Source organism: Pezoporus occidentalis, unplaced genomic scaffold (assembly GCF_034315485.1).
Source record: "Pezoporus occidentalis ecotype Australia unplaced genomic scaffold, CSIRO_AGI_Poc_V1 ctg32, whole genome shotgun sequence".
Taxonomy (NCBI): domain Eukaryota; kingdom Metazoa; phylum Chordata; class Aves; order Psittaciformes; family Psittacidae; genus Pezoporus; species Pezoporus occidentalis.
In genome coordinates this window covers 2,644,722-2,662,130 of record NW_026915158.1, presented here as the reverse complement: position 1 = coordinate 2,662,130, position 17,409 = coordinate 2,644,722, and the positions used below count along the sequence as shown (strand labels likewise).

At 42.8% G+C, this 17,409-nt stretch overlaps 1 protein-coding gene across 1 annotated transcript in view; it reads left to right on the top strand.

Annotated features, from left to right (window-relative positions):
* OCA2 (OCA2 melanosomal transmembrane protein) overlaps nt 1-17,409 on the top strand; it is a 198,625-nt gene that overhangs the window by 47,806 nt on the left and 133,410 nt on the right. Inside the window, exons 3-6 of the mRNA XM_062628602.1 lie at nt 114-212; nt 807-995; nt 4,738-4,795; nt 5,763-5,835. Coding sequence (XP_062484586.1) covers nt 114-212; nt 807-995; nt 4,738-4,795; nt 5,763-5,835 — 419 coding nt within the window. The remainder of the gene's footprint in view (nt 1-113; nt 213-806; nt 996-4,737; nt 4,796-5,762; nt 5,836-17,409) is intronic.

The following is a 17,409-nucleotide window of genomic DNA, read 5'->3' as shown; positions in this document are numbered from 1 at the left end:
TTGTTAGATGCACTTGTACCAAATATTATGTAGAACTGTAGTCAGTCATTGTACTTCAGATTTACTGTTTTTATTGTGTTTAATTTTATCTTTTTTTTTTTTCTCCTTCAAAGGTATCACTTCAATTTTTCCAAATTATTCAGCTCAAGGTCAAAAAAACCTGGCTTTACAGAGAAGACACCACTACTGAAGGTTTCCTCAGAGGAAAATGGGTGAGACACTTTCATTTCACTCAAAATATCTTTTTCTAAGCTCTCTTCTATTTAATTGTGCATGGTTCTTTCTTACATCCCAACACCAAACCTGCTGGGAAATAAAGTGAATAGCAGGGCTTGTAAACAGAGAATTACCCTGAATGACCTTGAGTGGAAAGAAATGGGGAAGGGAAAGATGTAAAGTCTGAGGTTAGAGAGATTGGAGAGCCCTAAGAATAGGCAACTGCAGGCTGTATGCTCTTATTTCCTCCATGTGGTGTTACATCAGGTACAGTGAAAGATACAGCAGAGCTATAGGAGGGATCCTTATAGTGGATTTACACACCAAATCCTGAGGTACATCTGCTGGTGCATTAGAGAGCTGGTTCTCCCAAGTGCACCTAAACATCACGGGGGCTTTGTTCTTTCTCCCAGTCTACCCAGCTGTGTCACCAAGGGGAGCTCAGTCTGTACTGCATAGATCTCTGTCAATCAATTTTTCCATTAAAATCTCTCAGTGACCCTGAGGATATGCAAGGTCAGTTACATCTACCACCTGTTAAGATATGCCACTGTTTTGTTTTATTATGTTCCCCAAAAAATGTGTGACAGGTTGCAGTGCATGGCTCTTCATAATCCAGATTTTACCACAGATGACGACTCATGGGACAACAGCTCTGCAGAATTTGAGCAAAGTTTTCAACTGGGAAATGAAATTACATGCTTGTCCAGATCTGCTTCTTCTGAGCGATATGAAATCTTGGACAACCTTCATGTCAAGTTCAATTTATCAAAGATGAGGTCTGAATTCAAACATTAATTTACTTTTTTCCATTCTTTTTTTTTTTTTTTTAAATTTCTGCAGGGATTAGTTTTTAAGTATAGATATCTAGAAAATCTTTTCTGCAAATTAATAAAACAACACTTCATGATTAGGGTGTATCTTGCCATTGACAGTTTTAAAATAAACCAGGTGAAACTGAATATAACCTCTACCTAATGATCAATAGTTCCTTGTTCTTCCAAGCATCAATCATAACACCTATTCTAAACTTGTAATTAAATGCCTTCTATATTGCTTCTAACATTTCTTTGAAACCATTCCTTAAAAACCCCTTGGTTGATTCCACAACTTTGTTTGGTGTTTTGTTGCTTTTATGAAATGCTTCACTTTAATTAAAGTATGCATCTAACACAGTCTTTCTGTAGCCGTTATAGTAGCTTTTGCGTAGCTTTTTCAAAGCCCAAAATATAACTGATCATTTTCTATCATTAAGTACTTTAGTATTTTTCACTCTACACCTTAGTCTTTTACCTCATTTAGGCATGGAGGAAATTGAATCTGATAATGTATTAACAAGATACCAAAGTAATAAGAGGTTAAGGTCAAATTTTCTTGGGACATTTTTGCCTCAGATTTAACTGGCAAAACCTTTAATCTTGGATACTAATTCTCTGTCCCTTCCAGAGTTTTGATACTTTTTACTGGTTTGGTTTGGTTTCTGCAAATAGCTTTGCAGATCTCCATGTTGATCCACAGAGCCTTTCCAATGAGATGTCAGTGCATCTTTTCCCAATTTGTATTTTGTCTTATCTAATCACTTCATGATTATTTTCCTCCTTCCATGAGCATGTGGAGTGCCACTCTCCTGCATTGCTGCTCAACAAATGGAGCAGGAGAATTTCCGTGGCTGCAACTTGTGCAATATGAGCAGATGTGAAGAAGTCTGGCAGATGAGTTTCTTCACACTCATGGTAGATTTCCCTGGTATTTAATGGAACAAAGGCTTTGAGTGGGAGTGTAGAATCCATTGTTTCCAGTACAACATAGGTTTATAATGTGGGGAGTAGAGTGTTTTTCTGGCAGAACTTCCCTTGAAATATTTTCATTGCTATAGCGCAGCTTGTACATATGGGACCAGCTTTTTGGTTGTTGTAAATCAGCATAACTCTGCTGAGATAATAAATGGAGTTAAACTGCCTGACACCACCTGCAGACCAGACTAAAAGTCATTTGGTTTAGAACAGGGAGTGAAATCCTTCATAGATTTGTACTTCATGCATTTCCAACTTAAGTCAAATAGGACTGTGCTGGAGGCATATATCAGTGCAGGATCTGGCACAAAGTTTCTACTTGTATCACTGTGCCAGATTAGTGCTGTAGCAAGAGACAGATTGCAGGCCATGGGTGAGTCAAAGGCTGATCACTTCTCAACTGTAAGTTGTTAAAAGCGCTGCTTCCCTAATACAAAATGCCATGAAAACAAACAGATGGGAGGAACAAGGCTTTCTAAATTCTACATTTAATAAAGTGACCATTTTCAAAAGCTTTTTTTTTATTATACCTTGCCAGCTCCTTTAGATGAGTTTCCGTTATTTATAGCCAGGTGGTTATGAAATATAAAGCTTAAAATCAAGTTAATGTTGCTTCTTGTTTCAATAATAATAATAATAAAATTTCAAAAGGCAAACAGAAAATATTAAGTACATTAAAACTAAACCAACCTGGTCTGGACTTTAGTAATTCATAGCACAATAAATTCTCAAAAATACAAGAATAGAACTGTAATGTAGAAATAGGGACAATAGACAAGCAGGGTAGAGGATGCATGACTAAGCTGGCATTAGGTATTTTCTATAAATCATAGAATAGTTAGGGTTGGAAAGGACCTTAAGTTCATCAAGTTTCAACCCCCCTGCCATGGGCAGGGACACCTCACACTAAACCATTTCACTCAAGGCTCTGTCCAACCTGGCCTTCAACACCGCCAGGGATGGAGCATTCACAGCTTCCTTGGGCAACCCATTCCAGTGCCTCACCACCCTTACAGTAAAGAACTTCCTCCTTATATCCAATCTAAACTTCACCTCTTTAAGTTTTAACCCGTTACCCCTTGCCCTATCACTACAGTCCCTAATGAAGAGCCCCTCCCCATCGTCCTTATAGGCCCCCTTCAGATACTGGAAGGCAAAGAAGCTATCAATTATGAAGTGCTGCTAAGGGTTTTGTTGTCATTCCTTTTTTTTCAAGCCTTTATTTTCTTCTTTCCCCTCCCCCCTTGTTTTTTTTTAAGTAGAGCAGGGGTACCTGGCATTTCTGGAAGTCACCTTACTGGTTTCCCTCCCCTCTTGCTCTGTCTTCTCTAGATTTTCATACTATGCAAAAGTTTAAATAAAATTACAGGCACCTGTAGCCCCTTCCGATCTGTTTGCCTGTGGCAACACATTTTTATGACCTACTGGGTTTTTGTTCCTGCCTATTTGGAGAAATGTAAAGAGGAAGTGATCTTTAAAAAACAATGTTTTTCAAAAATGGGTCTCCAGTCACTTATGTTGCTTTCAGCCAATGAACTTAATATAGGGAATTATTTCCACTGTAATTAAAAATTATTCCCGACTCTCTTCAGACTACTCTGATTTAATATTTTGTTCTAGAGCATCTGTCAATTTCAGTTATTTATTATACTGTTCCCTTTTCAACTGATATATGTAGTAACTTGAAATTTTTTCCTTCCTGCTTGTCATCAGGCTTAAGTCAAACCTTACATTCATCATTCTGTCAGAAAAACAATGTTCGAATGTTCACTTAAAAAAAATAATAAAAGGAATAAGAACATCAATACCTCCTATTAATGAAAAGATGTAATAAGGGCGTATCACCAAAAAGAGTTCTGTAAATTAAGACATCTGTGTAGCATACTGTTGAGCGGCCAGAAAATAATTAGAGTTGCCTTTTATGGTAATATTAAGATGGCAATTTAAAAGTGCTAAATCTTAAGATGTATTATTTGAGAGCATGCATTTGCAACATCCATATTTTAATTTAATTTAAATTTAGAGTTATTTTTTCTTAACCCAGTAAGCTCTGACACTTCAGAAGATTTGAAGTCATTACATCTCCAGAACTGGGTATTCCTTCAAAAGGCACAGACATTTTATGGAAAAAAATACCTAGTTTTGCTAGCTGTTTTATCTAGACATGCTCATGAAGTATATTTGGTTTAAAGAAGTACTATTACAACCAGAAGGTACTTAAAGCTGTCTAACTGTCTTTTCCCAATACTTTTCAGGATGTATGTTAGAAGTTCAGTTTTTGGGGAAGTCATTGATGACACCACCCCACTATGCAAAAAGCGATGCTTTCTGCTTGGTCATACCACCTCCCTGTGATGGCAATGCTCTTTTGCCTCCCTGGGAGCGACCAGTGCGGGCTGATGGGTCTCTGGATCTGTTGGTGGCTAGCAATAGCAGTGGAGAAGCAGCTCCAGTTCCTTGCACCTGCTCATGCTGCAGCTTTCCTGAGGGGAAAACCTTCCTGTGCAATGAGACCCAGCTGGCAGCAAATCTGGGGCAAGAGCCTTTATAGTCCCTGAGGCTTCCCAAGCCCGTGCTGACCCTGACTTATGTGTCCATACTCTGATGTGGTCTATTATCTCCCATAAACGCTTACCATGATGCTTCGGAAATGTCAGAGCTACTAAGAGAACAGAAAAGATTTGTTTGAAATTAGCAATATAATAAATTCATGTTTCTTATGTTTCAGATGCTGTCTAAAATTCCTAAAAGTTTCAGGCCTTTTTATCTTTGTAGTTGTTTGCTCTGTAAGTATTGGATTTGCAATCCTCCCCTGGCCCTCATTTCACAGAATCATAGAATCACAGAATCATTCTATTTCCTTAAAATTAGTTCAAAATGAGGTATGATGTGTTGTCTTAGCTAATAGAAAAATGTCTTGAGGGTGGGAGACAGATAGAAAAAAGATGAAAATATTGTTCAGGGCTTCATGCCTAATCACACCACTGTTTGGTGCACTAGCCACCACCCTGGACAATATGGTAGTGTAAGCAGTTGAGACTGAGGGGGCAGCTGGCACTCAAATTTGTATGTTCTTTACGGGTCCTTGCTGAATTTAGGATGAGTCTATGAGTCTTCAGATACTGGCTAACACCTGAGGAATGTTCATAGGAATAGCTGTGCTGGGAGGATGCAACAGCACATGCAAAACCTGGGAGGATGCAACAGCAATGGTAGTGCTCCATGGTGTTGAAGCTAGAAGGCCACAGGGAGGGAAGCTGTCCTCCCCTCCAGAATCTTCAAAATCAGCAAAATCTTAGACTGCAAGACTTGAGAAACATTTCAAAAGGTTGGAGTTTATCCCTTTAGCTCCTGCAAGGACCTCCTTTTTGTCTTGGAGGGCTTCTGTATCAGAAAAAAAAAAAAAAAAGAGGACAATCTATTGCCTCAGATGTGGGTGTTGCTTTCCAGATACATCCTTAAGATTACAGCTTTGTCCTAGGAGACGCTTGGATAAAATACATCAAATATTTGACTTTGGCAGTAAATTTAGAAAAGGAATATTACTTATGTTTGTTAAGTATCCCAGGGCTCCTTTTTAGCTGTGGTGTAAACATACTTGAAAATACTGAAAACAATCTTACAATTTAATGTACAGATTGAAAGACTTTGTTTTAAGTATTTGAGATAATCTTTGAGATAATTATTTGAGATAATATTTTTCAGTTTTTCAGGTTTTGTGTTATTAATGAATGTTTTTTATCCTTGCTCTAGATTTTATTTGTCACTTATCCAGATCAAGGTGTGTCCTGGCAGATGTTGGCTGTATCACCTCTGGAAAGTTTCTGTATCCTTCTTTCAAACCCCACAAAATTCAACTGAAGTTTCCTTGATAAACTGGTCGAACTAGGTGGGTGGTTGTTTTCTGTTTTACACCCTGAGAAAACTGGGTGTCCTCAGAACCTGGGCTTCACTGAGACTTGTCCTTTGATGCAGGCCACAGTCGTGCTCCCTATCCAAGTTATATTGACTGGCACCTGCCTGTGCACCCTGTGGCGCCCACACAGTCCTTATGTTCAGCTTGCATGAAGCCAAGAGTGTGGAAGTATCCCAGTGAAAGCTCCTATATATATGGTGTTGTACACCACCAGGGCTTTCATGGCCCAGTCTGCCAAGGGAGGGTGTTGTTGGGTCTTTAAGTTCAAGTTTTAGTCAACTGTCATAACATAGCTTAGGGATTTCCTCTCTTTCAACAGATTTTGAGTTGGAACCATAGCTGCTGCATTGTACACACTGACTCTGCAACCATCTATTCCTTTTGTTTTTTTCAGGGAAGTGCTGATGGAATTGGGATTTGAGTTCAAACAGGTGTTCCTATATTTCACATTTATCTATCATGTCAAGATGCTTTGAGAAAAATAGGTGTCAGACAGTCAGAATACAGCATTCCCCTTTCTTACACGACAAATGTGAAGCTGAAGCTTCTTAATTTGTGTCATGTGTGTCGAAAACTGGATGATCTGTCTCCTACCTGAAGTCACAGAGCTGAGATAAAATATGTGAGAGGCAAGCAAACCAGCAAAGCCATGCTTCATTTTCAGAGTGATATGGTAATTCAAGTAAGAACGGTCAAGTAGAAAGATTGCATTTCTGAATAAGGTTTGGAAAGGGCACCAGCAATTCTGAATGTCATCTCGCTCTTGCTGCCAGTCTTCATTCGCGCAGAAGTAAGCTCATGTGCTTGTCATCCACTTTGTTGGATAGTGAAGGAAGTATTCAGCTTTTTGTCTAGGCTTGGATAAGATTAACCATTCACACAGCAGTGTTGAATTTGTGATTTATGCTGGTTGACAGATTGCAGTATTCCCAGTGGACATTAAGTGCCACTCTGAATGTCTACAAGAATTTCATGGTAGCCTGACAGGTGTGCTGCAGTAGTCCTTCTCACAAACACCTTAGAGGTTATTGTGTGAGACTGCTTTGGGTGGAAAATAAGTCTCTTAACTCATATGATGCCAAATTATGCAAATTAACACCCTTTAACTCTTGCATATGCCCCAGAAGCTGTCAAGAAGTGCCGCACGGGTACTAACCACTGTACTTTTTTCCGAGTTCATGTGCCCATGCATATCGATGTGTGTGTTATGGATGTGTGTGTTATGTGATGCATCTGCATACATAAGAAAAATCAAAACAAAGTTAGAAAAACTTTTAAAAACCATATCAAGTGATCCCCTTTGGACTTCATGTCCTTTGTCATCCTGGTGTCACTTAGATATTTGTGGTTTTTCTGTCACACCCATTAGATCTCAGGCTTGCCCAGAGGCAGGGCATTCTGTCTCTGGTGTTGGGAGGGACCTGCATCAGCTGGTGTGGGGGTGACATCTTTTTAGCACTTTTTCACTTGCTCTAGTTCCCATTAGTTCCCATTTGCTTATATTTCTACACCTTTATCCCTCTTCTGAATTTAGTCCAGCTGTTTTCTTTCCCATTATATGATTTTTTTATTAGCCCACTTATATCTGTCTTTGCTTTGCCTATCCCCATGGGTACAAACCTGGCATACAGCACTGAGGTGTGTTGAGTGCAGTTTTTGAAAACAGTATTTTGCCTCCTGTGAATTAACAGAAGCTTTTTGAGTTTCTAAGCTTGCTTTTCTTGCCTTTTTTTTTTAATAGTGATTTCCCTATGGCACAAGGTATAAATTCAGCACATTTAGCATAGTTTTTCAAAATAGTGGTAACAGTGTTCTTTCTTAACAACACTTAAGAATTAGTTTCTTAAAAGTTCTAACAGTCAGCTCTCTAGTGGCAGAAAAAAGTAAGTTTTGAAGCCTGGCTAGAGGACTCTTTCCTGCAAGAAGCAAGATTCGATGGCCCTATTGATGTAAATGTGTGAAGCTCTTTGTTTTTTGTTTTTTTTTTTTTCTCCTCAGATCTCATGCTTTAAGGTTGTATGTTAAGTGCAGAGCATCAATAATTAATAGGATGATGTGCCTTTGGAAAGTGGATTATAAAATGGAAGAAAATATATAGAGTGAATAAATTCCAGCATTCCTTAGTTTTAGTCACATGTACCTCTTTTATTTTCTGTAACTGGCCATTCAAACCTTCAGGCACTTCTCTCCATTAACTGGTCGAACAAACTGATCAATCGAATAAGATATATTCATGTTCTTCCCCATAACTTACATTGGTTTCTAGGCTTGAAGAATCTTCTGAAATGCTAAATATTCTCCATGTTTGTTCCTTAATTTCTAATAACTTCTGCCATGATCTAAGCAAAATTTTATTTTTTTTCTTCAGCAGCAAGGAACAGACAGCTGGAGCAGAACTGTGCATTAACTTTTTGAATTGAACTAGGCTTTATGAAATTAGAAAGTAATGGGTATTTGTTGATGTTCTTAAGGAATTATGCAATCAAACTATACGCCATCACAGTTTTTTAAAGAAGTGTCTGTCTCCCTGATACAGTGCCTTTTTCTTCAACTGCACCTGACACAATTATTATTATTTTTACACTTCTCTATATTAGAAATATTTTCTTTTTACAAGAAAAAATAAAACTTCTTCCACTGCATTTCTGTGCAATGGGTTTCACACTTACCTTGTTGAGCTGTGAATTTCCATCTTTACTCTGTCCCTGGTGAGTGCTTCAATAACAATCTTGTGTTTCCCCCTCAGCCTCTGTACTTGTGCCAGTTCCTATTATAGGTGAGGGAAAGCTAGATCAGCCTAGGTGAAGCAATTTAATTTTCCCTTTTCAGACTGGTTTTCAGAACTTCCTTCTCTTGGACCTGAAACGTGATCATAAATGGGGAGTGAATTGTGAATTCTGAGTCTGGACAAGCAGCCTGCATTTTTACAAATACATTTTAAAGCCTTTCACTCCTGATCTGGTTATTTGCTTTAAATGTTTGATATCTCCTCAGTAAAATGTTCGGAGCAAGGGCTGACATTTTGCAAGGTATACATTTGCGCAGCGCCCAATCTGAAGGGCTCTTTACTCAATTGCTCTTTACATGCAAGACACAACTTAATGAAAATACATCATTTCAAGTCATGGCTGAACAGGTCTTTGATTAGTCCTAATCAGACAAAACAAGAGATACCACATACGCTAGCCAGTGGCCATTGTCACTGACTTACCTCTCTCTTCAGTAGCTCTGAGGGATTGTCATCACATTCAGTTCAGGATTAAGATCTCGAACTCAGAAATTAGAAGATGTATCTCAATAGCAGTAATATGTTGAATTTTTCTCATTTCATTTGGATTCAGTGAAACTATTTAGAACAATTCCACATATGGAAGTTTATAGGGAGACTGAGCAGACATAAGATGACCCTATTATCAAATTCCTTCCTGAAGTTGCATGAGTTTGAATGATTGCTCCAACTGTGTTAATCGTGGAGCAAGAAAAGGTCACTAGGTGTCCTGGGTTCAGCAGTAGCAGTCATGTTTTTCCTTTGTGTTAACTGGTGCAGTGCTGTGTTTTGGCTTCCAGCTTGAGAACAGTGTTGGTGAAGCCGATGTTTTCGGTTGTTGCTAAGTGATGTTTACCCTGACCAAGGACTCTGTGAGGCTCATGCTCTGCCAGGGAGGAGGGGAAGCTGTGAGAAAGCAGAGACGGGGCGCCTGACCCGGGCTAGCCGGGGAGGTATTCCATACCACAGCACGTCATGCCCAGGGTGACGGGTAACTGGGAGTTACCCGGAAGGACAGGGGCTTCCGGGTGGAACTCGTTTTCTTGGCCGGTGGTATCGTATTCTCTTCCCTTGTTATTTTCCCTTATCATTGTTTTAGCTGATGGTAGCGGTGGTGATTTGTTGCTGGACTGTTCTTGTCTCAACCTGTAGGAGTTGCACTCTCTCGATCCTCCTCCCTGTTCCTCCGGGAGCGGGGAAGGGGAGAGCCCCGGTGCGGGGGGGGGAGACGGACACGGACCTCGATTGTTGTCAGCTCGGCACCACTCACTGGGAGTGAGTGAATAAGTTACCTGACTGGGTTTAAACCACGACAGTTCTTTTTGGCGCCCAACGTGGGGCACGAGGGGTTGAGATAAGAACAGATCTGACTGGATTGATAGTCACTCGTCACAATGCTGATTTATTGGCTCTCAAGGTTGTTCCTCTTGATCTCACAGTTTCAGTATATCATATCTTACGTCCATCCGGTACTTGCTGTATTAGTGTTTTTCAAGTGTGGGGCTTGGGCTAAGGTTTTTATCCCATTGTACTTTATGGTAATGACTTGTAATACAATAGAATAATTGATCATGAAACTGATCTGGCTTATGTTCCCAGTGTGGTCACCACCTTTATACTTTGGGAGGTATATGATGGAGGTGCTTAGCAATTACACATCTTTTTTCTCCTTCTCAGGTGCTCAACCTGGGAAGGAGACATCCTTTTACCCTCCTAGTCGTCCCCCCAGACCATTTACATTTGAGAGTTTTGAATTTTTTGAATGGCCTTTTAATGCTGTTGAGACTTGTTTGCTGATGGTGATGGGAATCACCATGCTAACACGCATACAGAGTGTGTTTTGCCCACTACTGATTTCAAGAGTTAAGCAGATTCAGGTTTGGGTCTTGTCTGGGGTCAAACGACGATGTAGGAGGACCAAGAGATTTTCCCTGAGGCTGGACAGCCATGAGTGGCAGGGTGTGTGGGATAGTATGGGCAAGTACCTAGGTCAGTGGGCCCCTCCAGTACTTTGGAATTTCACTACCGAACAACTGCAAAATCCAGAAGAATTAGTAAAACACTTAAATGAGGTGTGTGGTCATTCTGGCCATACCAGAGATGGACAAATCACGGCAACGTGCTGGGGCTTGGCCCATGCTTACAGGGCCTTGTTCAACACTATCCATCACCTTCAAAAGGAAAAGAATGTCGGCGGATCTGAGGGCAAAGCGACAGTCGCTACTCAAACTTTGGCTGCAATGAACAGCACAGCTACCCCAGTGGCAAGTACAGCAGCTGCTCAAACTTCAACTGCAACAGACAGCGCGGCTACCCCAGCTCCAAGCACAGTAGCTACACCACCCCCAGCAACAAGTACAGTCGCTACTCAAACCACAGTGATAATCACTGCAGCCAAACCAGAGGACCAATTCGTACCAATATCAGTTGCCCCTGTACGCAAGAGAACAAGCAAAAAGGAGGCAAAAAGGGTGAAGCGAGATGAAGAACCAATGAATTCACCACCCGGTCCAGAATCTGATCAGGAGTCATCATCACATGACGAAGAAGAAGAAGAAGAGGTAACTTCTCGACCTCGGACCTCAACCGAGCTGCGGAATATGCGAAAAGATTTTACTCGTCAACCAGGGGAGCACATCATCACCTGGTTACTCCGATGCTGGGACAATGGGGCCGATGGTCACGAACTAGAAGGTACAGAAGCCAAGCTGCTGGGATCACTTGCTAGAGAAGGGGGAATTGACAAAGCAATTGCAAGAGAGAAAAAGTCCCTCAGCCTTTGGAGGAAGCTCTTGGCAGCTGTGAAAGAAAGGTTTCCGTACAAGGACGATGTTACAAGTCGTTCGGCCAAGTGGACTACTATAGACAAAGGCATCCAGTCTCTGAGGGAATCAGCCATCGTAGAGATGATCTATCACATCAAGCCGAATAACGGGGATACACCTATAGATCCAGATGAAGTTGAATGTACACGACCCATGTGGCGAAAACTTACACGGAATGCACCGTCATCATATGCCCATTCATTGGCAACAGTGACCTGGAATGACATAGTACCACTAACAGTGGATGAAATGGTTCATAAACTCCGAGAGTTCAAAGACAATCTCACCCCTTCCATCATCTCAGCTGTGAAAAAACTGTCCCAGGACCTCAATCAATTGAGGGACGATCTATCTGATTTATCCAGCTCCTCATGTGTACCAACACACGTCTCAGATATTAACAAAAGGCGTCCTATTGTTCAAGAGAGGAGATACAGAAGGTATACGCCACGGGGTACCCTATGGTTTTACCTGCTGGATCACGGAGAAGACATGACAAAGTGGGATGGAAAACCTACTTCAGCTTTGGAGGAATGGGTGAGTGAACTGAAGAGGGGAGCAAGGGCCAAGACTGATCGTCCCATGAGAGCTACGGCTTCAGTCTCTGGTGAGCAGTTTCCCAGATGGAGTGGAAGAGCTAATTTTACTCCAGCTCCTGTGATAACGAAGAATAATCCCTTTCAACACGACTTAAGTGTCCAACGCTGTGACGACCATTAGAGGGGCCCTGCCTCCAGCCAGGTGGAGGTAGGGGACAATCGGATTTACTGGACTGTGTGGATCAGATGGCCTGGCACATCAGTCCCACAGAAGTATAAGGCTCTAGTAGATACCGGTGCACAGTGTACCCTGATGCCATCAAGCTGTCAAGGGGTGGAACCCATCTGTATTTCTGGAGTGACAGGAGGATCCAAAGAGTTGACTGTGCTGGAGGCTGAAATCAGCCTGACTGGGAGGGAATGGCAAAAGCACCCTATTGTGACTGGTCCAGAGTCTCCATGCATCCTTGGCATAGACTACCTCAAGAGAGGGTACTTCAAAGACCCAAAAGGGTACCGGTGGGCTTTTGGTGCTTTGGAGACTGAGGAAATTGAGCAGCTGTCCACCTTGCCTGGTCTCTCAGAAGATCTCTCTGCTGTGGGGTTGCTGAAAGTTGAAGAACAACAAGTGCCAATTGCGACCACAACAGTGCACCGGTGGCAATATCGCACCAACCGAGACTCCCTGATTCCCATCCATCAGCTGATCCGTAGACTGGAGAGTCAGGGGGTGATCAGCAGGACCCGCTCACCCTTCAATAGCCCCATATGGCCAGTGCGAAAGTCTAATGGAGAATGGAGACTAACAGTAGACTATCGTGGCCTGAATGAAGTCACACCACCATTGAGTGCTGCCGTACCGGACATGCTAGAACTTCAGTATGAACTAGAGTCAAAGGCAGCCAAGTGGTATGCCACGATTGATATTGCCAATGCATTTTTCTCAATCCCTTTGGCAGCAGAGTGCAGGCCACAGTTTGCTTTTACTTGGAGGGGTGTCCAGTTCCCTTGGAACCGACTGCCCCAGGGGTGGAAACACAGCCCTACCGTTTTCCATGGACTGATCCAGACTGCACTGGAACAGGGGCAAGCTCCAGAACACTTGCAATGCATTGATGACATTATTGTGTGGGGCGATACAGCGGAAGAAGTCTTTGAGAAAGGGAGGAAAATAATCCAAATCCTGCTGAAAGCCGGTTTTGCCATAAAACGGAGTAAGGTCAAGGGACCTGCACAGGAGATTCAATTTTTGGGAATAAAATGGCAAGATGGATGTAGACAGATCCCCACAGATGTGATCAACAAGATAACAGCAATGTCTCCACCAACTAATAAGAAAGAAACGCAAGCTTTCTTGGGTGCAGTGGGGTTCTGGAGAATGCACATCCTGAATTACAGTTCGATTGTAAGCCCTCTCTATCATGTGACCCGGAAGAAGAATGATTTTAAATGGGGCCCTGAGCAGCAACAAGCCTTTGAGCAAATTAAATGCGAGATAGTTCATGCAGTAGCCCTTGGACCAGTCCGGACCGGACCAGATGTAAAAAATGTGCTGTACACTGCAGCTGGGGAGAACGGTCCTACCTGGAGCCTCTGGCAGAAAGCTCCAGGGGAGACTCGAGGTCGACCCCTCGGCTTTTGGAGTCGGGGATATAAAGGATCTGAGGCCAGCTATACCCCAACTGAGAAAGAGATACTGGCAGCCTATGAAGGGGTTCGAGCTGCTTCGGAAGTGATTGGCACTGAAGCACAGCTCCTCCTGGCACCCCGGTTGCCCATGTTGGGCTGGATGTTCAAAGGCAGGGTCTCCTCTACACATCATGCAACTGATGCTACATGGAGTAAATGGGCTGCACTAATTACACAACGAACTTGAATAGGAAATCCCAGTCGTCCTGGCATTCTAGAAGTCATCATGGACTGGCCAGAGGGCAAAGATTTCGGAATGTCACCAGAGGAGGAGGTGATGCGCGCTGAAGAGGCCCCACCATATAATAAACTGTCAGAAAGTGAAAAGCAGTATGCCTTGTTTACTGATGGCTCTTGCCGTGTTGTGGGAAAGCATCGGAGATGGAAGGCAGCTATATGGAGTCCTGGATGACAAGTTGCAGAAACTGCTGACGGAGAGGGTGAATCGAGCCAGTTTGCCAAGGTGAAAGCCATCCAGCTGGCCCTGGACATTGCTGAACGAGAAAAGTGGCCAGTACTTTACCTCTATACTGACTCATGGATGGTGGCAAATGCCCTGTGGGGGTGGTTGAAGCAATGGAAGCAGAGCAACTGGCAACGCAGAGGTAAACCCATCTGGGCTGCTGCACTGTGGAAAGATATTGCTGCCAGGGTGCAGAACCTGGTGGTGAAGGTACGTCATGTAGATGCCCATGTACCCAAGAGTCGGGCCACTGAGGAACACCAGAACAACCAACAAGTGGATAGAGCGGCTAAGATTGAAGTGGCTCAGATGGACTTAGATTGGCAACATAAAGGTGAATTATTTTTGGCCCGGTGGGCCCATGACACTTCAGGCCATCAGGGCAGAGATGCAACATATAGATGGGCCCATGACCGAGGGGTGGACTTAACAATGGACACTATTGCCCAGGTTATTCATGAGTGTGAAACATGTGCTGCAATTAAACAAGCCAAGCGGTTAAAGCCTCTTTGGTATGGAGGACGATGGTTGAAGTATAAATATGGGGAGGCCTGGCAGATTGACTGTATCACACTGCCACCAACCTGCCAAGGCAAGCGCCATGTGCTTACCATGGTGGAAGCAACCACCGGGTGGCTGGAAACATACGCTGTGCCCCATGCCACTGCCCGGAACACCATCCTGGGCCTTGAGAAACAGATTTTGTGGCGACACGGCACCCCAGAGAGAATTGAGTCAGACAATGGGACTCATTTCCGGAATAACCTTATAGATATTTGGGCCAAAGAGCATGGCATTGAGTGGGTATATCACATCCCCTACCACGCACCAGCCTCTGGGAAAATCAAACGGTACAATGGGCTGTTAAAAACTACACTGAGAGCAATGGGTGGGGGAACTTTCAAGCATTGGGATACACACTTACCAAAGGCCACCTGGTTGGTCAACACCAGAGGATCTGTCAACAGGGCCGGCCCAGCCCAGTCAGAACTTTTACATATTGTAGAGGGGGACAAAGTTCCCGTGGTGCATATGAAGAATTTGCTGGGGAAGACAGTCTGGGTTATTCCTGCTTCAGGTAAAGGCAAACCCACTCGTGGGATTGCTTTTGCTCAGGGACCTGGATATACTTGGTGGGTAATGTGGGAAGATGGGGAAGTCCAATGTATACCTCAGGGGGATTTGATTTTAGGGGAAAACAGCCAGTGAACTCAATTGTATGCTGTTGCCTGCTGTGTAATGCTTTTATAGCCCATCAACTAGATGTCTCCAGGTCACCAGCAACTGGCCCTGACTTCCCTCCAGCCATCGTCCCAACAGAGAATGAACTTTGAACATCATGGACCGAATGGACTCGGCAGCATTATAGGGATTGGTCCATGCACTAAGAAAATGATTTTTTCCTCTTGGTCTGTATGTATATGGATGTATATATATGTGGGAGAGCGATGGTGTATTGAAAATGTGGGATCTGAGCACGACGTGAATGGTATGGAATAAGGGGTGGATAATGTCCTGGGTTCAGCAGTAGCAGTCATGTTTTTCCTTTGTGTTAACTGGTGCAGTGCTGTGTTTTGACTTCCAGCTTGAGAACAGTGTTGGTGAAGCCGATGTTTTCGGTTGTTGCTAAGTGATGTTTACCCTGACCAAGGACTTTGTGAGGCTCATGCTCTGCCAGGGAGGAGGGGAAGCTGTGAGAAAGCAGAGACGGGGCGCCTGACCCGGGCTAGCCGGGGAGGTATTCCATACCACAGCACGTCATGCCCGGGGTGAGGGGTAACTGGGAGTTACCCGGAAGGACAGGGGCTTCCGGGGGGAACTCGTTTTCTTGGCCGGTGGTATCATATTCTCTTCCCTTGTTATTTTCCCTTATCATTGTTTTAGCTGATAGTAGCGGTGGTGATTTGTTGCTGGACTGTTCTTGTCTCAACCCGTAGGAGTTGCACTCTCTCGATCCTCCTCCCTGTTCCTCCGGGAGCGGGGAAGGGGAGAGCCCCGGTGCGGGGGGGGGAGACGGACACGGACCTCGATTGTTGTCAGCTTGGCACCACTCACTGGGAGTGAGTGAATAAGTTACCTGACTGGGTTTAAACCACGACACTAGGAAAACTTGTAATCATGCCATGACCATTAGTGACAATGAAAATTACCATACCCACTCCCTGAACAAGTGTTATGTATAGAAATAAAGGCTGTGAGGCAAAGAATGTAGTCAGATGTTGTTAGACCCTTCAGCTTCCACAGAGGTTCTAAAGATGTGGTCTTCTCCAAGGGTGCCTAAGTTAACTTGACGAATGAAACAACCTCTCTAATACCTTTAGTTCTTTTCCCCTCTGATTTTTTTTTCAATTTTTGTTTTGTAACTCTAGTTCTCTACTGTCAGATATTCCTCCATCATTTTTCCTTGCAGAATACATTTAAAAATCATTTATGTTTGTTGATGCTGTTGAAAATGTACTAAGCATTTTGGCCTGCAATGTTCAAGCTGCTAAGTAGATGAGCGAAGACCAGGACAACCTGCAAAGGGAGGCAAAGAAGCAGAATCTCAAGGTATATTGAGAAAATATTATAGAAAAGAGAGTTTATTAAGGACTCACAAAACTTCTAGAACTGATGGAACACAGAGAGAAAGGATGGATCCAATATAGACAAAAATGGAACCACATTGCTGACACTCCAAAAAGAAAAAAAAAAATATTCTTCAGATGGGGAAACCAATAAATGCAGAAAAGCATGTGGTTCAACTTGGTATATTGTGAAGGGATGACCTCATAAGCTACGAACAGGGATAGGACATCAAAAGAGAAAACTGCAGAGAGTGATGCAGAAATAACCTAAGTTAAGAACAACATGTAGAAATAGATGCTAAGACCCATGCAAAATACCTTCTTTAAAATGGTAATATCCTAGAGAAACTAGCATGAGTGACCTGGTCATAAATCAGGTCAATAGTATATGGATACCTCAAAAAACCTGGTGAAAAATAATCAGTAGACATAGTATTCTCAAGGTAAGTTTTACAGTAGGCAGAGTAAGGTATACAAGTAGGTGTTAAAGAAAGCATGAAGCCAGCCATCTGCATGCAAATATAACAGAATCTCTGTCAATCATGGCTTTTCAGCTAGCTCTATACATACTGAAATAATGACATGGTGGAGGGTAGAGCAGAGACTCAGTATTTAAGAAGTGACTCGTCCCGGG